General features: G+C 39.8%; 2 protein-coding genes across 5 annotated transcripts; one reads left to right on the top strand and one right to left on the bottom strand.

The window, feature by feature from the left end:
• The first annotated feature begins 7,648 nt into the window (after positions 1 to 7,648).
• LOC122653837 (protein UXT homolog) lies at positions 7,649 to 12,338 on the top strand. Of its 3 annotated transcripts, XM_043847786.1 has the most exons (7): positions 7,649 to 7,708; positions 8,370 to 8,470; positions 9,166 to 9,195; positions 9,432 to 9,533; positions 10,176 to 10,283; positions 11,503 to 11,557; positions 12,150 to 12,338. In XM_043847786.1, exons 2-7 carry the CDS (start codon positions 8,379 to 8,381, stop codon positions 12,198 to 12,200), a joined length of 438 nt encoding a protein of 145 aa, XP_043703721.1. In that variant the 5' UTR covers positions 7,649 to 7,708; positions 8,370 to 8,378; the 3' UTR covers positions 12,201 to 12,338. The 3 variants fall into 3 exon arrangements, with proteins under 3 accessions (XP_043703721.1, XP_043703720.1, XP_043703722.1); XM_043847785.1 differs by lacking the exon at positions 12,150 to 12,338 and having other exon boundaries at positions 11,503 to 11,678; XM_043847787.1 differs by lacking the exons at positions 7,649 to 7,708; positions 8,370 to 8,470; positions 9,166 to 9,195; positions 12,150 to 12,338 and adding an exon at positions 8,477 to 8,737 and having other exon boundaries at positions 11,503 to 11,678.
• Positions 12,339 to 18,708: 6,370 nt separating this feature from the next.
• Positions 18,709 to 22,497, bottom strand: LOC122653653 (protein argonaute 7-like). 2 transcript variants are annotated; one of them, XM_043847563.1, is made up of 3 exons: positions 22,121 to 22,497; positions 20,384 to 21,620; positions 18,709 to 20,221 (listed from the first exon to the last, which is right to left on the bottom strand). In XM_043847563.1, the coding sequence occupies exons 1-3, from the start codon at positions 22,446 to 22,448 to the stop codon at positions 18,760 to 18,762; spliced, it is 3,027 nt and encodes a 1,008-aa protein (XP_043703498.1). In that variant the 5' UTR covers positions 22,449 to 22,497; the 3' UTR covers positions 18,709 to 18,759. The 2 variants fall into 2 exon arrangements, with proteins under 2 accessions (XP_043703498.1, XP_043703496.1); XM_043847561.1 differs by lacking the exon at positions 22,121 to 22,497 and having other exon boundaries at positions 18,709 to 20,218; positions 20,384 to 21,513.
• Between the last annotated feature and the right edge of the window lie 837 nt (positions 22,498 to 23,334).

Genomic DNA, 23,334 nt, shown 5'->3' with positions numbered 1-23,334 from the left:
TTACTTTATGTGTTACAAGACATACCTTTAGGCTAACAACTTAATGCACCAACCTTGCTTAAGGTTAACACATTCCTTAAGACTTTAAAATAAAAAATATATTCATCATGTCAATAAATAAAACACTCATGTGTTTAAAAGAAACTGCATGCAATGACACGATATATATATAAATCAATATATAAATCAAAATTTACCATAAGGTAAAAATACAGATGAAAAGAAACTTTAAATTATAATGAAGCAAAATAAAACAAACTCCCAATTATAATGAAGCAAAATAAAACAAACTCCCACTAACTAACCACATCCCATGATGCAACTAAGCCCATGCTTATGACATGTCTCTCAAAAACACAAGGGCGAAGACCTTTGGTTAGGGGATCTGCAATCATATTATCTGTACCAATATACTCCACTGCAATGTCACCTTTCTTTACTCTCTCCTTTATGGTCAAATACTTGACCTCCATGTGTTTAGACTTTCTAAGTCCTTTATTGCTGTTTATAACCAACACAGTAGAGCTATTATCACAGTATATCTGGATGGGTCTATCCACAAAATCTACAATAGTCAACTCCTTTATGAGATTTCTGAGCCAAATAGCCCGAGTAGCAGCCCCATAGCATGCTACAAACTCGCCGCATAGTCAAAGTGGTCACCAATGTCGCTTTTTACTCTTCCATGATCTTGCCCCTCCTGCCATCAAGAAAACATAACCTAATGTGGATTTCTGTCATCCTCACGCCAACAAAGTCGAGTTTGTATACCCCACTAGCTTGAGTTCGAGAACGTGTCTATAAGTCGACATATAATCTCTTGTCCCCTTTAAGTACCTCAATACTTTCTTGCAAGAACCCAAATGCTAAGACTAGGATCTGATCGATACCGCTAAGAAGTCCCATCACAAAAGCAATATCCGGTTTGGTGCAGACTGAGCATACATGATACTAGCAAGTGTGCTAGCATAAGGCACCTTCTTCATTTCATCCCTCTCACTTCATTTTTCGGGCATGTGTCGAACTCGCTTTGTCACCCCGAGAACAGAACATTCCCAGGTTTGCAATCCAAAGATCTGAACCTCTTGAACACGATCAACATAAGCCCTCCGAGAAAGACTTAATAAAGCAGAAACGATCCCTATGGATCTCAATCCCAAGAACAAAAGAGGCCTCACCAAGGTCTTTCATGTCAAATTCCTAGATAAAAGTTGCTTTGTATTATGCAACATCCCTAGGTCATGCTTGCAAGCGTGATGTCATCCACATAGAATGAGAAAAACAGAATTTGGTCCCACTGACCTTGTAATATATACACTGATCCACTTTGTTTTCCACAAAATCAAATGAAGTCACAACACCTTTGAACTTGGATACCACTTGCTGAAGCTTGTTTGAGACCGTAGATAGACTTCTTGAGTCTACACACAAGATGATCTGAACCATCCACTGCAAAACGTTCAGGCTGAACTATATAGACTTCCTCATCAAAATTGCCATTGAGAAAGGCGGTTTTAACATCCATCTGATGTAGCTCCATATCAAAATGAGCTACCAATGCCATAATCACCCTGAAAGAATCTTTCGAAGAGACTGGAGAAAAAGTCCCATTATAGTCTACTCCCTCTCTCTGAGTGAATCCCTTGGCTACCAGTCTGGCTTTAAACCTTTCAACTTTTCCTTTGGAATCCCTTTTAGTTTATACACCCATTTGTAACCAATGGGCTTACAACCTTTAGGTAAATCAACAAGCTCCCAAACATCATTATGTTTCATCGATTGTATTTCATCTCTCATTGCATCTAACCACAAATCTGACTGAGAACTAAAAACAACGCTTGAATAAGTAACCAGATCAACCACACAACCAATGTCATAGTCATGTTCTCCCAAATAGACCTCATAGATAGATGATATAGTTGACTTTCTCTCCTAGTGGATGTCCGTAATGGTGCCACTCTTGCCTCACCTGAATCTGAGGAATCTCAATTTGAATCGCATCAATGATAGGATCCTCAACGAGATCCTCAATAAGAGAAATCTCATTAGGTGCTACATGAATGTCGGGGCGGTATCGATATCAGCTCCTAAACTCCAGCAGGTGTAACCAATGGCACAAGATGCCCCACATTATGCCTAATAGGTAGAAGAATAGGTATTGATGTACCAACCATATGACTATCTTGAAACGATAAACAAGTCATTCTTTTCGCCACATCAAATTCCGTTCGTTGTCGTGACTCCACAATCCTAGTACCTCCGTAGAGGATTATAAAATTTATATCCTTCAAATGATCCGGGTAGGCGACAAAGTAGCAACGAGCGCTTGGGATCCAAAAGTCGGATTGTACAACTTCACTTCACAGGCACCCCAAACTCTAAGATGGTTTAAAGCGGGTTTATGGCGGTCCACAACTTAAAAGGTGTAAGAGGAGCGGCTTTAGTAGGTACATATTAAGGATATAAAGAGCGATTTTCAAGGCTTCACCCCATAAGAACTTAGGTAAATTTGTCCTACTAACCATACTCCTCACCATGTCCATAAGGGTACAGTTCGCCTTTCGGCGACCCCATTTTGTTCGGGACTTCCTGGCATAGTAAAGCGACTAACTATTCCAGAGTCCTCAAGGTATTTGCAAAGCGAGCCCTTAAGCTGTCCGGCAAATTGCCATGTCCGCCATAATACTCACCCCCACGATCGAGATCTAACAATTTTAATAACTTTCCCTAATCGTTTCTCAACTTGAGTCCTAAAAATCTTGAACTTGTCAAGAGATTCGGACTTTTCTTTAATTAAATGCATTATCCATATCGGGAATAGTCATCTGTAAAAGTGATGAAATAAATTTTTTTACACAATGTGGCTGAATAGGGACCACCGATGTCGAGTGTGAATGACCTCTAACAGTCGAACTACGGATCGCAGTTTTCTTCTTTATTTTGGTCATCTTTCCCTTACAACGATCTACATAAGTTTCTAGATCACTTTCGAGAGTAGGCAGGATGTCAGACTTTATCAGCCTTTCCACTCTTGCCTTAGAAATATGACCTAGCCTCTTATGCCACAATGTGAAAAGACCATTCTTTAGGTAAGGGTCTTTTAGAAACAACGCTTTCAACATTACAGGAGACGTAGATATCAGTGGGAGACGAACACAATCTGTACAATCCATTGGGTATAAAGTAGGAACCAACTTTAGTTGAATTAAAAAACAAATTAACCATAGTAATTTTTATTTCAAAATAGAAACCACTAATGTCCAAAACTGAAACCGAAATTAAATTCCGCCTGAAGGACGGTATATAAAAAGTGTTCTTTAAAGTCAATTTAAAACCAGAATTTAATAATAAAATGACATCTCCCACGAACTCTACGTCAGAATGTCCATCATTTCCTACGACCAACCTTGATTCATCCTTGTTTGGCCTCCTCCGGTTTATGAACCCCTGTATGGTAAAAGCAACATGGTTAGTTGCACCGCTATCTAGCTACCAAGAACTGGATGGTGCTTCTGATAGATTGGATTCACAAACAAAAGTCAAATAATCATTATCTGATAGCTGCTTGGGCTTGAGTAACCAAGCCTTGTATTTATCGCAGTCCTTCTTCATGTGACCCTTCTTCTTACAAAAGAAGCAGCGATCACCCTCTTTCTTCAAAGAGTCTTTCTTGGGTCCCAAATAGTTAGTCTGATCGGATTGTTTATTGGCAGACTTATGAGTATGGTTTTTAAACTTTTTACTCTTACGGGCTTTGGAAGTAAACAGGGCAATAGGCTTTTTGTCTTTCTTCAATTTCTCTTCCTCGAGACACAACCCTAGAAATTAGGTCATTAATGCTCCGGACTCCATCTTGGGAAATGTAGTTGGTTTTTATGATGCCAAATTGAAGGTAGGGTATTTAAGGCTTGATGGACAATTAGGGCATCTGGAAGAAGAATGTCTAAGGCCTTGAGTTTAGTTTGGTAATCAACCATCCTAATAATGTAATTCCTAACACCCCCAGAACCATCATATTCCATATTAAATAACCCTTGCAGAAGTGTCCCAATCTCCGCATTCGATGAAACTTTGTATCTCTTGGAAATTGCATCTAGCAATTCCCTGGCAGTACATTTCTCAGGCAGACCACTTTTTAGGTGTTCCGGTATCGACCTCTTTATGGGCAGTATACTGAGTCAATTACTCTTTTGCCATGCAACATGCACAGACTTTTCATCCTCAGTACTATCAGCAGTTAGATCCATTGGTTTATCCAAAACAAGGGACGTGTGCACATCTGCCATTTCCATAGCAAACATAATGTCCTTTTTTCACTTCTTAAAGTTTGACCCAGTGAGAAGCTCAATAGTTACCATGTTATTGTTTACAGAGAAGGTGATTGAAAATTTAAACAATGAACAGATTATAATTAAAATGATGCAAGTACACTTGAAAACTTTATAAGCTAATGAGAATTTTACACACATCATTATGAAAACACCTTTGGGCTGAATTCTCAACATGCAATTGTAAAAATCCCTACATACCAGGTGGCCATGAGAATACAACTCAACTTTCAAAATCCACCACCTTTGGGTGTGCAGAATTCTAGGGTTAGCCTATTCACATGCATACTGTATATGTACCCCTTCAAGTACCAATACATGATCACCACCTTTGGGTGTGTGACCACACATCAGAGTTGAAGGACATCCCACAACTGTGTATAAGACCAGGTGTTTCACAAATCCAACAAAGAAGGTCGCTTTGGCAGCTGCATCCTGTCGAACCCATGAAACCCTCTTTCGGGATTTTCCAAAATTACTTACATCCTTAAACAATGTGTTATTTTATAATTTATGACAAGGGGCTTTAAATATCTTAAAACTAACAAAAAAAAATAATAATAATTCTGTTCATCAAGGTAGGTATTCCAGCAAGTCAGAAATTGGTTCGGTTCCCAATAGAACAAACCGATAAATTACATAAAAGGGTATGCATCAAAAGAATACCAAAAATATTTAAAATATGCATATCTGATCAAAACAGAGGGCACCACTGGACGCCAAATGGAGTCTCGCAGCCCCCAGAAAGCCCGGTCAAAGTTTCAGGCTAAAAGCGGTTGACTGTACTGGTTTCAAACCGATTCAATCAAACCAAATCAATTTTCTAGTCAAACCCGGTTCACCCAGGCCGGTCCATCCTGGTCAGCCCGAAACGGGTCAAAATCGGGTCAATGGGTCGGGCCTCCGGGTCGGAAAACAGGTCGACCCGACCCGGGTAGCGCACGTTAGCAGCCCTGTATTTTTGTCAGGGGCGCACGATAGCAAACCCCGAAAAACCCTTCTTTTTTTTTAAAACATTACCGGAGAGAGATCCACTCGCCGCTACCGCCGGCTCGTGCAGGCGCGTCCGGCAGCCGCCGGCAACGTTCCACCCACCGGAATGCTCAGCGTCCCGAGCTCTATCCACCCATGTGGTTTATTTCGTTTTATTCCCCGGGAGAAAAATCCCAGGCTGCCAGACACCGTGTTTTGCCAGGTAAATTTGAAAAAACCCGAAAAACCTTGATTCGAACCGAAAAAATTTCGATTCCCTTAGCATGTTCTATTATTTTGAATTCATATAGGTTCAAGAACGGATCTATGGAGGCTCTAATACCACATGTGAGAATAAATCGATCTGAATAGGGACAAAATCCCAAAAAAACTAGGATCTCCATTGGGCGTTCAAGAACACAACCAAATAAATATTAGAAACAGGGATAGAACCACTAACCTTGTTTCGCATCCATAGTGATGATGATCGCTGCGGAAAATAAAGAACAAGATCTAGGTGCTTCCCCTCTATTCCCAAAGTAACTGGCCTGATGAGAATGCCGAATGCGCAAGGATGATGAACACTGAATATCTCCCTTTTTTATTGCACCACTCAAGAACAATTGAGAACTAATAATTGTGATGGGTAGAAGGGGGACCTAGCTCTCTTTATATAGTAATTCTAAAGGGTCTCTCTCATCATAGTCCCAGTAGGAATCTATCTGGCCCACACTAAGCTAGTCCACATTAGACTTCTAATACAACTTAATGACCTCCCTAATTAGACCAAAACTCTAATTAGCCTGGTTTAAGATATTTAATATTAATCCATATAATATTAGAATATTAATCCTAATGGAATTAAAATTCTAACAGCCTATCCTTACAATACTCGTTTGAGTGGATTACTCTCTTTAGAGATAGTGGAATATCCATTTTGTTTCACGTAGGAGATGTACAAAAATGATATACTATCATTCAATCTTTTGTCTATATTGGTGGGGAAAAAAAATTCTTTCAAATTGAGATTGGAGAATTATCCACCCAAACCCACTTCAAATTTGTTGGTTTCTGACCTCAGCAGAATTGGAAGAATTCACGAGGCGTATTATGTGCTCTTTTTTCCCTTCCTTTTTTGCAGTTGCAATTCGATTCTTTGGGCTTTATGCAAGTCTGGTCAAATGAGTCCTGCTTTGGCATTTTTATGGTCTCTGAAGAAGAAGAGACTTATAAATGATGTATCCTCATATACAACTTTGGTTTATAGGTTTAGTAGAGAAAACCTATGGAAAAAACTTTTCATCTTTTAGAAGAGATGCAAAATGAGTAGAAATAGAAACAATATATAAGTGAAGATGATAATTTAGTACGGTGGCATTTTCATAATTATGCCCATAATTATTGGTTTAATGGTGTTATATTAGAGGTGATGGTGTTTTCATAAATATATAAGTGAATGATATTTTAGTAAATATAATGAATGTTGGAAGTGATTCTATAAGGTGCCTACATGTTTTTTTTTTGCGGAAACATTTATTTCTCCTAGTTACCAAACGCCAATCTACTCTTGTAATTACTCTCTGTGAGCAGAAATAAAAAAAGTACTTACGAATCAAAAGTACTTTTTGAGAGCAGAATTGTTACGAAACGTAGCCTAAACCCTCCGCTACCGAGGGTTATTTTGAGAGAGAGAGAGAGAATCCGATGTTGTAAGAGCCAATCCTTCCCCTTCAGCCCTTCCCGCCGTGCGTGAAGAAGAAGAAGCTGAGGCGGCAGCCTTAGTGACTAGTGAGCTTTGTTCGACCGCTTGCAATGCCAACACATGCTGTTTGACGAAAACCGTTCATAAGCTGTCTCGTCTACGGTAAGTTTGGTGCTTCTTTCTCTTTTGCTGCTGTAATTAATTGGAAGTGGACTTGGGGGGGTTTTCTTTGGCTGCTCGGTTTTCAATCGAAATCAAGTTTGGTTTTTAGGGTTTCATTTGATTTTAGGTTAAGACCTGAAATCAGTTTTATGAATCCATTGTTTATCTTATTCTTTGCAGCTTTGGTAATTTAATCTCTGGATTTTTTTTTCCTGGATGATTTTCTATTTTGTGTATAACATTGGATAGGCAATATGCGTGTTCATTTCTTATTTCATTTTGTTATAGTACTTGTGGTAGTAGTGGTGGTGGTGGAGGTTTGAGCTCAAATTTTCACTACCAACTATTAATACTCATTGATACTTGCACTGCACTTCATCTACTATCTTAAGCAAGTTCAAAAAATTTTATTTTTTTCCAGTAAAGTATCTGTTTCACTTACCCTTAGGTTAAGATTCAAACATCATGTAGACAGCAGCAAAGTGATACTTGCCATGTATAATCGTTGATATTGATGCTACCCAGCTGAACAATAATTGGAAGAGGTTGTGTATGCATAATAACAACACAATATGAAATTTATATGTGAGAGCTTTGTACCCTTGATTTTTAGTTAGCATAATGGAGTGACTCAGAATTTCTTATAATCTTTACATAATGTTAGGGTGTTTTGAAAAGAGTTTTCTTATGTATTTTCCAGCTGTCTTTTTGTCTCATCAAGACAATGTAACTCAAACTCTTTGGAAAATCTAAGGAGTTTACTGTTTACCCTTGGGTATTAAATTTCATTTGGAATTACAAGTTACAAGGACTTCTAAATGTCAAATAGCCTGATATTCCATTTGGTATTCAATCAGAAACACCTTAAATTAGATTAATGTCATATTCCCTTTACCCCCCCCCCAAAAAAAAAAAAAAAAAAATGCTAACTTTTTAAAAAGCTTGAGAATCACAATCAAGCATTTGGAACTGAATGTTGATGAAACTAGGTGATAGGTGCTTTTTGAGATAGTGTTATCTTGCAGATGTAAACTATGACATATTTACAACAAGTTCAACAATAGTTCTAATAAACTTTGGGGCCATTGAGGTGAGGTAATGGGCAGTCCTACTCATCAATCTCATGATGCATAAGTTCTTATATGTACTACATATGAGACATTAAGTTGTTGGGTCAGATTCTTATTGAATTTTCACCATACTGCAGAATCAATATGGATAAGATCCGGGAGAATAAGGTACAGAGATTCGAGGAATTCATTGACTGCCGCTTGAAGCCAGATCTTGTCCGTGCCATTGCTGAACGGTATGTTATTTGCATGTGTTTCTGTCCAGCTAGTCTTCTTCTATCCCCATGAAATGAGGGTCTTATCAGCTATATGCACTCATTTCAGTTCCATGATCACTTGTCAGCCTTTGACTGGGCATATATCTAACCACTTTAACTGATATTTAATGTCTGGTGATGTGGCGGGGGCATATAACCGAACGACAAACAGATCAGATGATCTTAATTTCTGGATGTATGATGAAATATTGAATGGCCAATGGAAATAATGCAGCAAAAAATTTAGTTCTAGGATTTTGATAGCTCACTTGTGGCTAAATCTTGAGTTGTACAGATAAAGACGGAATTGTCTAATTTGTTTTCCCCAAACTGAAAATAGATTCCAAATTGTAAGACAATGTTATGAAATCTGGTCTGGATGCCCTAGGAACAAGGATCCTAAACACTTTATGAATCTCTTCTTAGGAATGGTCATCTCCCACTATCAAGGAGGAAACTATTCTCCTCTGAGCAACCTCTTCTTATTTGAGTGCACCTGAGGTGATCCAACGCCTATCAGGCGTTGGATCATGAGGTTCTTGTGACAGGTTCTCCACATTGGGCACCTTTTTCTGTAATGTAATTTATGAATTTACCCATCTTAGGTTACTGTAATATAAATATAAGGTGGTGGTTAACAAACTGCGGACTAACAGTCTGGTCTTATTTTGCAGGGACAAGGTTTTTGAACAACAGAAAGTTTTGTATCCTTTCAAATATTTTCTTTTATTATTCTCTTCAGATTTGGAACATTGGATGAATTTCTTGCTTACCTTACCTCTTAATCAACAAAATACTTTAGTACTTGTGATCTTAAATGGTTCTTTACATGTACTGAATTCTTTGATATTTCTTGATGAGCTCATGGTGGAGCCGTTTCATAATAACGGATTCCTATTATACATCTCTGTTGTTTCGACTTAATTCCAAACTCTACTAGCTTGGACCTAAGAAGGAATATAGAGAATCTGGAGAAGAATGGTGTGACTGGCCTCCGTACTTTGGTCAACCTTGGTTCCGAAGTGTATATGCAAGCTGATGTGTATGTCTTTGAAACTCTTATTCTGAGCATCTTGCTGCTGTTTAACTTGAATATCTATGCAGTTGTTAGTTATGCATGCTCATGCTCATATGTATGTATTCCCCTTCCACAACAACCCCCCTCCCCAAAAGAAAAAATGAAAAAGAGTACCTGCATACACAATGCATATAACACACATATTTTCTGTTTTGGAGATGATCTCTCTCCATGATAATTCAGTTCAGATGTAGGGTAACTCTTAATGTATTAGGACCTTAATCAGTTCATCATGCCTGCCATACCTCTTGTAGAGGTTTTGTTGTTGTTGATGATGATGTATTACTACATTGTACTTCTATTTTCTTTAGTCGGTACTTATCAAAATATAAATAAAATAAAAGAAGGCACATGCATGTACACACACACACACACACACACAAGCCTGTGTGTAATGTCTGTTTAAACAATTACAAAGTGTTGGTTAGTTACGGAGTCTTAGTTGACAACTATCTTGAATTTATTACCATTTATAATTTAATTTGCTGGGTGTACTGGTCATTGAGTAGAGGCTTTGAGCAGTGTGATTGGTGGTTCTCTAAGTGATTTTAGGTGGAAAACATAGCTGCTATTATATATTCTTTTGCCTTTCCTGCGTCGCTGCAGGCCAGATACACGGCACATATTTGTGGACATTGGACTGGGCTTCCATGTAGAGTTTACCTGGTCTGAAGCTTTGGAGTTCATATCAAGAAAGGAAGAAAGATTAGACAGGTATGAACATTTCCTTCTTAGTTATGTTAAACACCTTATTGATGTTGAAACCTTTATACAGAGTACATGGAAATAAAAACAACCTAGAAAAATGTGCTAGAAATAAGCAAAAGGATAGAAGATAATGAGAGTGGTTGAAGTTTACCCGTCACATTTTAAGATCTTGAGATATAACTAAGGTTTTAAATTCCAAGGAGTTTCGGGATTTTGCTCTAATTTTTAAGATGACCCAGAATGAAATATGTATGGGTAGGAATATCTTAAATGCCAATAAACTAAGAGAAGAATAGGAGTAATAGGAAATAAGGGAGATAATAGAAATAAAAAAGCGTTATGACTTATTTGTTTATTTATTGATCCTTATGTTTGGTCATACCTATTGATTGGTAGAAAGATCAGGAGAAATAGGAAAGAAGGGATATAAAATTATAGGATATTATCAATTTATTGATTTATTTTCTCCTAACATCTCATTGGAACTCCTGAACCAAATCAAATTTCTGGAAAAACAATTCCAGGCCAGATTGAAATTTTGCTCATTACCATTGAGTTTTTCGAAGTGGCTATGCGCATAAAGAAAGTTATCTTCATTTAAGATTATATGTTCACTTTGTACAAACCCCCCCCCCCCCCACCAAAAAAAAAAAAAAAAAGATTATATGTTCATGGATAAGAACAATATGCTTCGATGACAGGCTTCTTAAAATTTTTTTTTTTTTAAAAGAATTCATTTTTTTTTGGGGGGGGGTTTTTAGCTATTCTGTTGCATGAATGGACACTTTGCGCAGTGTTCCCGTTCTTGTGTCAAACCAATATTGATACATAGTTTGACACTAACCTAGACTGATAGTTTAGAAGAAACTAAAGACAATATATTAATGCCCTCCTCCCCCCCCCCCCCCAAGTCAATTCCTTTACTGCATATAGAAAATGTAACTCCTCTTTCTCCCCCCTAGCCCTCCTATGCATTACTAAGTGGACACTTCACACTGAGCTCCTGTTCTTGTATCAAATTAATATTGATACTTAGTGTGACACTAACCTAGACTGATATTTTAGAAGAAACTAAAGACAATATATTAATGACCCCCCCTTCAATTCCTTTACTGCATATGGAAAATGTTACTCCTCTCTCTCTCTCCCCCTCCCTCTTGGTATGCATTATTAATTGGTCTGTTGAAATCTGTGATTGAAAAATGTCTTCACGTGCATTATGCAGGCAGATCGAGGAGTATACACTACTAATTGCATCTATCAAAGCCCAAATCAAGATGGTATGCTTAGAATCAGTAATGATTGCATTTTGTTGCTTCTTTCATGTGACAAGATTAGAATCATGAACTAGTTCAGGTGCTTCTGCCCAATATCTATAGTTTGGAGCTCTAAGAAGTGGCAGAAATATACTTGGGAATTCTCTTGTTGGATGAGGAAGCTATCTAGGGTTGCTTTAATTTTCCTTGCTTCCCTGGAAATTAAAATTGGGAAGTATGGGGTTTCATCAGAGGATCATACTTGGAATATCCAAGGGGTGTGACCCACTGTCAATTATTTATGTGGTCAACATCGTGTAGTTGAGATTGGGGCCATCAACTACCTAAGATAACTCAGACTGTATTGAGTTGAACCTCAGCTCAATGTTAGGGTTCTTGGCTTTGGAAATAGAAAGGGGGGGGGGGGGGGGAGTGTGTTATAGGGTAGTGAGGTAAAAGCCTTACCCTCTGGCATATGGCCTTGAATCCAGTCTGGAAACCCGCTGGAGAGTTATTTGTACTTCCTACTCTTCCCTTCCCCCTCCCCCTCCAAAGAAAAAACAAAAGCAGCTACTTCTCTTGCTAGATTGAATTGATTGCCATGGTTATATTGCAGGTCTATGAAGGTATTCGAGAGTTGCTCCAACTTTCAGCAGATAGATCTTAATGGTATATTCAATACTATTTCTAATTTTTTTTAACCCTTTAGAAGGGGGTTGATCCCCACATTCATGTATATATCAGCTGACTTCTCATTATGTTGATGCATACCTCCAGGAAGAGTGACACTCCAATTATACTTTTATTTGTGTGAAAAACTATTGATTTACAGTGGGTGAAATTGTTTTCCTACTTCTAATTGGAAGAGAAAAGTAAATGATCCGCAGCCTTGAGCACTAAAATCCAACACGTGTACACATAGACCAGTGATTGGAATCAGTGTATGGAATTAGAAATGGGTTTTGCCTCCACCGGTTCTGATTGGAATCGGATCAAATTAGACATGGGATCAAACTCCACTGATTCGCATTGGAATCGAATAGTAAAAATATCCCAAAATTTGTATTTTTTGTAATTTTTTTTTGGGGATCTTGCTACAGGAGCTAAGTTGGTTTGGGTGCACACTAAAACTGGATAAGTTGGTTGTCCCAGAATTTGGACAGCCTGTAAGAATGCAGGTAGCAATGGTGGAGCCAAATCGGAACATTGATTTAGCGGCACGCTAAAACTGCCTTGGTCGAAATTGGGCAGGAATGCTGTAGGTTCAGCAGGCGAAGCACTAACCCTAAAATGTCTCTATTCCAGATTTCTAACAAGATGAAAGTTTAAACAATCTGTGCCCAAACCAAATCCAATCCGGCTGCGCATTGAAACATTGAACATGGAAGGTGGTTGGAAGACCAGAGGTGGAATTCTCATTCTCTCTTGACGTATTTGGACTCTCACCGAGGAAAGCAGCAAACCCATTTCCTCTGCTCCTGTAAACCTAAATGTTGTAGGGGTAGAACTGGGCCATGCTGGGCCTGGTTGTTCGAAGCCCCAGCCCAACCTTGGGTCCTCCTAGCTCAGTACAAGCCCATCTTTGCCTGATCTCAGGCTGGGATCTCAGCCCAGGTCAAGACATGCCAGGTTTATCTCAGCCCAGTTCAGCCTTAAAATCATTGTTGGATCAGGCTGGGCCAGACTGACCCTAAAGGGTAACACCTATTACGGATTGATATGTCATCTGGGTGGTTGTTTTTCTGCAAATCCTGTTATAATAATACCTCGAACAAAAGATGTCATGAGTCACGATCCTGTTCAACCAAGAGCTCACAATGGAAATCAAGTAACCATGTAGGTTTTTGTCCCATTACAAAGTAATAACTAACGTAGTTGTTTGAACTCCCAGCTAGAAAAGTGGAAAGTGAGGTATTATTACAGTACAGAAGTGAAAAACATGTAGGAGATGAGGAACAGTGAGAACAAGGAGGAGCATAAGAAAAGCGTTACGAGAGCCATGCGAATGTTAGACTTGGAGAGAGTAGTTCTGGTCTGCAGTCGATGCTTAGAAAAGAACGAGAACTAGCCAAAACTGCAGATACACAAAGAACATGAAGGCGAAGAGTGAGAATAGGCCAAACTGTCTTATACATCATTGACAGAGCCTTCTTAGCTAGGGAGTTAGCTATATTGTTTATTTCCTTTAGAAACATGGTTGAAGGAGCAGCTTAAGAAGTAAGAGGGAAAATGTATAATATCTTTTAATGTTGCAAAAGCTTCAACTAGGCCAGTCCATTAGATGGATGAAGATGCCGAATTAGTTCCTGATTATCAGATTCAACCAAGATATTGTTATAACATTCTACAATCACATAAAAAAGGTTTGATCGAACTGCAAGAGCTTCTCCAACAAGGATGGAATGGAAAGAACCTGGTTCTGAGATAGCTAGCACTTGAATTCGAGCATGATCTCGGAGGATGAAGCCTGTTCCACCATGAGATTGATTACGAGTGCAACATCAGAAGTCATCTTGTAAACTTCCTTGGGAGGGACGGATCCATCTTCCTTTGGTATGCTGGTCATTGCACCTAGAAGACGTAAGTGTATGGAAATGGGACATCGTTTTTTCAAGTGTCTTCGCCGGAGATTCGATGCACAATCTCATTTCGTTGATCCTGTAGAAGGGGAGAGGATGATTTGGTTGATATAGAGGGAGATCTAGTTTATGATGATGATGGTGGTGATGAACAAGAAAAGGGAGAATTGGAAAGATATGGGAACTAATTTTAGAGAGACTATATTGACGATGTTTTTAGTGATTATTAACTTGTGTTTGTTGATGAAAAATCCAAAGTATGAAAGGTCAATTGGTATCCTCTTAAACATCAAAAAGTTGCATGGAAGGCAAATCCAAACAAGTGAATGAAGCCAAACAAGCTTCACAAATTGAAAAATCAAAATTAAGCTTGGATGACATTGATGACATGAAGTAGAGAGGTCTCTTCTGTAAGACCAAGTGGAAAACGCATCAGAGTATAAGTGGCTAGAACATCCACAAGTATTCAACATCAATGTTGAAGAGTTGGGAAATAGTTTAATCTTATAATGTTTTTAAGTTGTAAGTAATTCTCATAGCTTTTAAACCCATACGACTTAGCCTCATAAATGCCCAAACATGACTTTGTACTATACGGAAACTCTCATAGCTTTTAAACCCATACGACTTAGCCTCATAAATGCCCAAACATGACTTTGACCCCGTTTGGTTGCACTATACGGAAACGTTTTTGCTTTTTTGTGTTTTGTGATGATGAAATGGAAATAAAAATGCATTTTGCCAATCTGGTTCGTTCTTCTGTTTTGGCAAAATGAACCGGAAGAAAGAACAAAGTTGAGCGAAAAATAGAACTTGTTCCACAAAAACACAAACCTCTTCAACAGTTCAACCTCGCATAGAGCCATACCCAAATCTCTTTGCTTCGACCCCGAGCAGCAGCAACCATCAAAATTGAGTGCCAGCGTATCCTATCCCAATAGTTCATATACATATGTGGAGAAATGTTGTGTGTGTGAGACACAAGAGTCACACCACACATAGGGAGCGGAAATGATCGTTGTGCCCCCATGAATGGTGAAAATTCCATCCCATTGTGCTAGCACACGGGCTCTCATTGGCTGCCTTACGCAACATGACCGCTGCATCCCACGCAAAGAACACTTCCCCTATATATGGTCTTGGCTGTAAGAATGGTTTTTTTTTTTTGATAACATACGTCTCTCTAGCCTTTTCCATGTTCTACACTGTACTAAGTGGGCTAATGGGTACCACTAATAGGCTTTTAAATGACTAGAAAAAGTTGTTTAACTTTATAGAATATGCCTGGCCTGCCTTTGCTAAATTGCCGTGCACCCTACAATGTTGCGTTGCACTATTGCATGCATGGAGAGGAAGGGCAGGCAGTAGCAGTATTAATTGCAAGTTAAAAGCTACTATGAACAGATCCTCTGTACACAGATTAAAAGATCTCCCTGTCCCTGCATCGATTTTCGATTTTCGTTCTGCAAATGCCTCCTTCACCTATCTTATTGCACACAACCATAAGACCTTTTTTTCATCATATCAAAAGAAATGGATGAAATGGGCATTGCAATTCCTTTATGAAAAGCTCAACTTCATTTAAGCAATTCTTTTCTTAAGTTGTAAATAATAATTCTCATAGTACTTAGACCCATAAGACTTAGCCTCTTAAGTGCCCAACCATGACTTAGACCTTGTTTGGTTGTACTCCGCAAGAACGTTTTTGGTGTTCTTGCATTCAGTGAGAATGAAATGGAAACAGAAATGCATTTGGCCAATCCAATTGGTTCTTCTGTTCTGGCAGAACAAACTGGACGAAAGCATAGTTTTAAACACGAATGACAGAACAACAATTTATAGTGTTCTGTCTTTTCCGGAACAAACTAGAAAGAACGAAGTTGAGTGAAAAATAGATCTCATTCCCAACAAAAATACAAGCCGGCCTCTTCAACGGTTCAACCTGGCATAGAGCGATACCCACAATCCCTCTTTGCTTCGAACTCGAGCACCAGCCGTTGCAACCATCAAAATCGATGCCGCCATTTGCCGCTGCTACCATTTCTTCTTTTAAGTGAAAAATTAAACTTGTTCCCGATAAAGAAAGAGATTTGGATTTGTGGTTTTGGATTTTGGAAGGGAAAACGTAGAGGAGGAGATTCCTCTCGTATTGATTCTCACTCTAAATCTCAGATATTCTTTCTACTAAATGGAGTAGTAACCCTTCAAACTCCAATTCTAGACCGTGAGATGATCCAAAGCCCCACCAATGAACACTAGCAATGGAAAATAAGACCAAGAAAACGGTGAGCACCGCAGCACATTATCTATTTTTTCTATCATTAGCTCCCATTTCAGAGATTTCTCTTGAATTTAATGAAAAATGGTGTAATATTTGTCATTGGCATGGTCTCATCTGATGGTTATGTGGGAAGCAAGTTTAAGTTAAGATAACAAGGGATAGATCCATAAATTTCGCCTGCAAAGAGCTTTATTTTCTTTGCATTGATGTAAAGGAGAGAATCTGAGGAAGCAGCATAGGTGAGTATGCCAATGAGGTGCAACAAAATGATTTAGTTCATTGGAGGGCAATAGGCAACGAGATCATTTCATGTGAAAAGGAACGAGATGGACAACAAAGGATGCAAGCGTATCCTATCCCAACAATTCATATATATAGGGTGCACGTTCTATGTCCGGAAGCGCATCTAAGTGCAAGCTGCGCCCAAGCACATGGGGTTGGACATGGGTGGGGTTTGGGTCATCCAAGTGGCAGGCCGGCCATTTTGCTCACCCCCATGTGTCTGGGTGCATCCTATGCCCCTAGTGCTGGCTGGGCTGGGCTTGTAGCAAGCATGGTTCTAAGTATCAGGCGACACGTACAGGTTTTGCTAGTCACCAATATCGATACTGTGCCGATACCGTATTGATAGCACGGTACGGACAACGGGTAAAATGATAAAAAAAAACTCATTTTTTAAAGAAATTCAAGGGTAATTTTGTCCAATACAATTGATTCAGGCCATTACCGTATCGATATCATATCGATTTTACGTGTTGACAATACCCGTTCTGATACCGTGCACTAAAACCATGATAACAAGGGCATCAGCCTGATGCAATTAACCTCCTCATTCCTCAACCCAAGGTCTGAAAATCTTAACCCTAGCTCAGTCCGTGAGCTATATAAAGCCTGACCCAAACACTAATTTTCCCAGACAAGTTTTGGGCTGACCCGGGTAGATGGGCCAACTGTGTAATGTAGAAAACGGTCAGCAGAAAAAGGAGTAAAAGACTGAATTAAAGTGGCGGACAAAACAGATGGAAGTAAAATGAAGACAAAAGACTGAAAGAAATCTCGAGAGAGAGAGAGAGAGGCCCCACTTCTACCAAGGGTAGATTATTTTCCAGTCTTTCTGTCTCTTTACGTTTTTGGGGAGAGAGAGAGAGTGAGAGAGAGTAAATATTGCATTAATGAAGTGTCTTTTAGAGCATCTACAGTGCAAATATATAGATATATAGTACAGGGTACAGGGTACAGACTACAGAATACAGACTGTGTCTTTTGAAAGAAAGAATAAAATGTAAGGATGGATATATGGTAATGGCACACGTGTGTGGGTCCCATGTTAGAGGACAAGGGCTAACCATTCGATGGATGGATGGACCCAATTCAGTTCTCAACTCTGTGACCTCAATGTACTTTGGGACCCTGCTGTGCTGCCCCAGATTCTAGGTTTTCAATGCCTCATGGGTCATGGCATGGCTCATGCAGTGATATGCAACTTTTCCTATTAGAACTTGCGGTGGAGAAAAACAACCCACACACGTACACGTACACAGAGAAGAGAGAAGAAGCAGGAATAGACGAATAGTCAAGAGTCAAGACTCCTCTCCTCTCCTAGGTCTGTCTTACTTTCTTCTCTATTTGTCTGACCGTGGGCAGGCCTACAGGGCTATATATAAGACTGGGTTGGTCTACTACCGTCTCTCTAGTCTTCTTCAGTCTTCTTCACGCTCTAAACTGTACTAAATGGCCTAGTGGGTACCACTAATAGGCTTTTTAAATGACTGGAAAAAGTTTTTAACTTTATAGAATATGCCTGGCCTGGCCTGGCCTGGCCTGCCTGCCTTTGCTAAACTGCCGTGCACCCTACTATGTTGCTTAGCACGATTGCATGCATGGAGTCCTGGAGAGGAAGGGTCAGGCAATATTAATTGCAAGTAAAAAGCTACTATGTAAACAGATCCTCTGTATCACAGATTAAAAGATCTCCCTGTCCCTGTATCGAATTATGTTCTGTAAATCTTCCTCCACCTATCATATTGCATATATCTTTTACGTCCTCCAGTAACCCAGTACAGTTTACTAAAAGCTAAGTCAGGAACCTTACTTTAAAGCTTTTTATTATTTTCCTGAGTAATATAAAAGGGGAACAGTAGTGCTCTTTAATTAGTCTTTTTCTTGGGAATTTCTTCCATGCAACAATAGAAATGGTCAGAGTTCAAAACACAAACACAACACCCTCATAGTCAGTCATTGTTGTTTCCCATACATATATACAAAAGAGAATGAAGGATGAACTAGTTTTCTGTATTAATTTGTACTGAAAACAAAGAACCTCTTTCAGGAAGATGAGGAGATCTCTCAACAAGTATTATATATGATCAGCAATAGAACATGAGCTTCCTAACGTTATCATTTAGTTTTGGCAAGGGTGTTGCCTTGGGAGGGCCAGATCTGGAGAGTGTAGCAGCAGTGTTTTTAGCAATTGATGGTGAGTCTGACCTCTCAAGATAAAGCCTACCTCTGTATGCAGCTAGGTGGGCATAATAAGCTGGAGGTACCAAAGAAACTGGCTTGGTGCACCTTACGAAAGTATAGCAGAGATTATGTACTAGCTTTTGTAGTTCATCAGAGGTGAACCTACTCTCATCCCATAAGACATGGTAATGGGTTGGCCTGCTTGTACCTTTCACCCCCCAATGGCTACAAAGGTAGAAATCAAACTCCCTTGGGTGCGTAATTACAGTATCCACAACAGTCCCTGGTGGTATGTTCTCGTCCAAGACGTCGCCTCCGGCAAAAGATGGATCACTTTTGAATGGGAATAGCCTTGTGTGGTGCCTCTTCTGAACTACCATGAAAGTAATAGCAGGCTTGTAAGTAGGGAACCTAGAACAGGCCACCCTTATGGCCCGTAATTCCTCTTGAAGAACCTTGTAGAATTGGGTCTCACTCACCCCATCTCTAAAGAAGATAATTCTCTTAGGTAGCTTGTTCACTTCCTGGTAGAAATCTTCCAGTAATTCTGCCACCATCTCACCAAGGTCCTGGATGATTTCTTGTCTATGGGTTTGTGATCTCATCCTCGATATGTACTTGTTTGCGGCAGGCCAATTCATGCTGCCCACAACTGCTGCAATGGAGGGGCTGGAATCATCAAGTGGGTGTGGGTGGGTAACATCAGCACCCATGAAGATTGCAGGATCATCAAGCTCAAACAACCTTGGTACTTCAGAAGGTAATGAATTGTATAAAGCCACTGTACAGCCTCCAACCTTGGCATTGATTTTGAGAGCTAAGTTTGCTAGAAACTGAGAGCCCAGCTTGGCAAGATTGGGGTATAAGCAACATTGAGTCACAACCCCAACACCAGTCTCAGCAATTCGTTTCAAATCTGCATACCCTTTGTGCTTTCTCTCCATTACACATATTAGCAATTGGAGGTTCCTTGATGAAGCTCTGTGGATCTTTTTGAGCTTGGATTCCAACAAAGTAACATTGTTGAGAACTTGGATTGGTTCAAACTGGGGCCTAATAAGAGTATTCTTATTAAGATAGATACCCAATTGCTCACACCTCTGAGATAGTTGGTCCATGAATCTTGGAATATTAGACCTCTGATCAGGAGTGCCACCGAAACTTATTAATGCCCACCTTTCTATTCGAGTACCTTCAAAGACATGACTATCAAGAAGGTTCCATTGCCTGTCATGGCGGGAAGGAACTAGATTAGTTATATGGCCATTGTCCCCAAGCTTCAGCTTGGGTGGTTGAAGTACTCTGCCATTCAATCTGGTCATTTCTCTTGAAACATGGAGCTTGAATTCTCTTCCATGCTCACTGCTGTCAAAATAAAAAAGAAAGCTTGTTACTTATAAGCAACTCAGCTGATCCTAATTATATAAAGAATATAATATTTAAACAAAAAGATATCAGAAAATAACACAAATGAAAAATATTTCCTGATTTGGTAGGTAAACCCATTTGAGAAATTTATGTAGTTACCTTGTTGGTCCAAATGTCCCTCCCATGACCCGGTCAATAATGGCTTTTCGTTCCCTTGGTCTCTGGCATCCCATCTTAAGGATTTTTGCTGTCTGATCATCAGAAAGCTTCCCAAGATATTTCTGACCTTCACACACCACACATAGCTCCATAGGGAGATAACATGGTTTGCTCTTGCTAATCTGCAAGCATGGCAAGTTCCTGAACTGTATATCAAAGTTGTAGTAATCCTTGAAGTAATCAACCAATCTCAGATCTTTCCCATCTCTGTCCTTAAACCAGAGATTCTCAGTTGCTTCGTTGGTTAAGCTATGCACTCTGTACCTCTGATCAGTTTCTCTATGGCATACAAATACTCTAATGTTCTTCAAGGCCTTCTCCACTTCTTTTTTCTCTTCCCCAACTAAACCCCTAGTTTTCCTCTGAGAAAGATCTTTTAGGGACTCAAGCCGCTTCTGCAAATACTGAATTATGCCAATACTCTCGTGAAAAGCTGTCACAGAGAAATCCACATTGAGGGCCAGACCCTGTTGAGTTGGTCTTAGGCTCTGGAAGAACCCTCTTAACCCAACTGCTCCCCCTCCAATATCTTTAGTTCCACCCATTGAACCTGAATACAGTGACCTACCAACTGGTATGCATTTCTCAATTGGGCCCTGCCGGAGGACAATATCCAATGCATGGAGATATTCCTGAGGAAGAGGAGCCCAATCCTCACCCTCCTTGCTCAGGTAGCAGCTCAATTCCTTCCCATCCAGCTTTGAAACAAGCCTGATGTTTACTCGGAAAAGTTTAAGTTCATGGTGTTTCTCTGTTGTATTACTGATTTCATTTGATGGCCAAATGGATTTCGCCATGGGGATTGGGAGGCTAATGTAGAATTCAAGCTTGTCGTTTTGGAATTTCACAGGGCTATAGATGTTCTTCCTGCCATCAAAGGCTGTTTGAACATTGGAGAATGCGGCTGAGTGGTCCTGTACAAGTTTCTGCTTGATCATTCTTGCGATTTCCTTGGAAGGATGTGGAGAGATCTCGACATCATAATGGAAAATCTTTTGAGAGGAATCAAATTGGACAAGAAAATGGTTAGCAAGGAGAGGTATCAAAGAACCTTCTAGCCCACCAGAATCTGGTCTTTTCGGTGCTACGAGCGCCTCCTGAGTAGCAGCAGTTTCTCCCCTTTTATCTTCTCCTCTGGTTGGCGAGCTTTGTTTCTGTTGAAGCCCTTCTTGCTCTGCTAAACCAGACCCCCCCCAAAAAAATAAGGAAAAGTTACACACAGAATCGATCCTATATTGGATGTAGAACACAAGGAACTAAACGGGAAGTACGTGTGCTTAATCTGAAGTTGGAGCAACCAGAAATCTTATTGTTGGTAGTTAGATTCTCCTAAGTTTAACATTCATCAGAATGGTTAAACGGTTTTGCAAGGAAAAAAAATGATTGGTTATTCCTGGAGGAAGAAAAATCCTCACTCCCAGCCCCCCCTAGCAAAAGATACCTAAAAAAAAAAGAGACCTCCATCTCTGTTGCAGTAAGTTCTTGGGCCAATATTAGAAGATTCCGGCATGTGTTTTTTTCCTCGAAAGAGAGTTTCTTGTCCTGTATCCGTTAATGTATAAACTCATACCAGTATTTTAAGATGAACAGTCACAGGCGATTAAAATTACTGAAGAACAGAGGAAGTAAAAAGTGGTGGGGGGGGGGGGGGGGATAGAATAGAAGACGAATACTTACCTTGTGAAGCTGAGACCTGGGTATCGGAGGAGCTGGTGCAGATAGGTTCTTTCTGCTTCCATGCATTTTTTGGCATATGGGTTCTTGATCTAAACTTCTGGGTTTGGGTTGGCGGTGAAATTGCAGGTAGTTGCAGAGGTATGAGAGGAGGTAAAGGAAGAAGAGCTGGAGAGTTTTGGTAACGGTCATGGTACCCAAACACGTTGTGAAAGGAATGAGGAAGCAGGGGAAGTTGATGCCGACGCTGGTGAGGTTGAGTCCTCCCTCTGCAACTCCAAGGCTCAGAAGTGCAGGTCTTGCTAGATTTGGAGTCTTCCGTTTCTTCCATAATTTGATTGAACCAGAAACAAAGCCACGACCATGAAAATGAGAGAACGAATGAACTATAAGCCCTTCAATCCCTTGAGTTTCTTCTGTTCAACACTCTAGTAATCTCTGAAGTTCAAAGGCAGAGGGTGTGAGACTGTGAGTGAAGGAGGGAGGGTGACGATGCAGTGATGATGTTGGCGAATAAATTCCAACCAAAAGTGTTTGTTGGTTTACCAATTTGCTTTAGAAAATAGAGTTAAAGAAAGAAAGGACCTAAACCCCATAGAAGGAGTAGTAGTGATTGTCTACTGAATACCAGAAAGATAAAAAGGGTGAAAAGAAAAGAATTGGTGGAAGGACAAAGAGTTAGGACTTCCTAGTGTTGCAGACTTTATTAATAAAAGGGAAGAGAAGAGGATATCGAAGGTATTCTTTACAGGCGTAGGACTAGGAGTATGGGAACTATGGGACCATTACGGTTACCAGGCTCTGCTCTTGACCTTATGGTTGGGCACACTAGGGTCTGAAACTCAAAATAGAGTAGTCAGCCAAAGCACTTCACCCCTCTCGTGATTGCCAGTAGTCCAGCACCATCAGTGTTAATTAATTACTGCATTTAAGAGGATCTGAATACAAATATCCCTAAACGGATATGGATGTGATTTGAATCCGGATTATTTTCAATTATTCATATGCATATCTGATTTGTATAAGTCTAGGGGTATCAATTCCAAGTCCGGCAAGACATAACTGGTTGAGCTTGCCCGACTAAATCCTGGCCTGGTCCAACACGTTTAGTAATTTGGCGGTCCCAATGTGGGGTCCTAGTCCGTTGGGGATCTGATCGGACTAACTGAATGCTACCTTATCTTAACCCGACCTATTTGTTGATTTTAAAATCGTGT

This window comes from Telopea speciosissima, chromosome 3, assembly GCF_018873765.1.
Source record: "Telopea speciosissima isolate NSW1024214 ecotype Mountain lineage chromosome 3, Tspe_v1, whole genome shotgun sequence".
In the NCBI taxonomy this organism is placed as follows: domain Eukaryota; kingdom Viridiplantae; phylum Streptophyta; class Magnoliopsida; order Proteales; family Proteaceae; genus Telopea; species Telopea speciosissima.
Note: the sequence above shows the minus strand (reverse complement) of the source record. Positions and strands in the feature narration are given on the sequence as shown.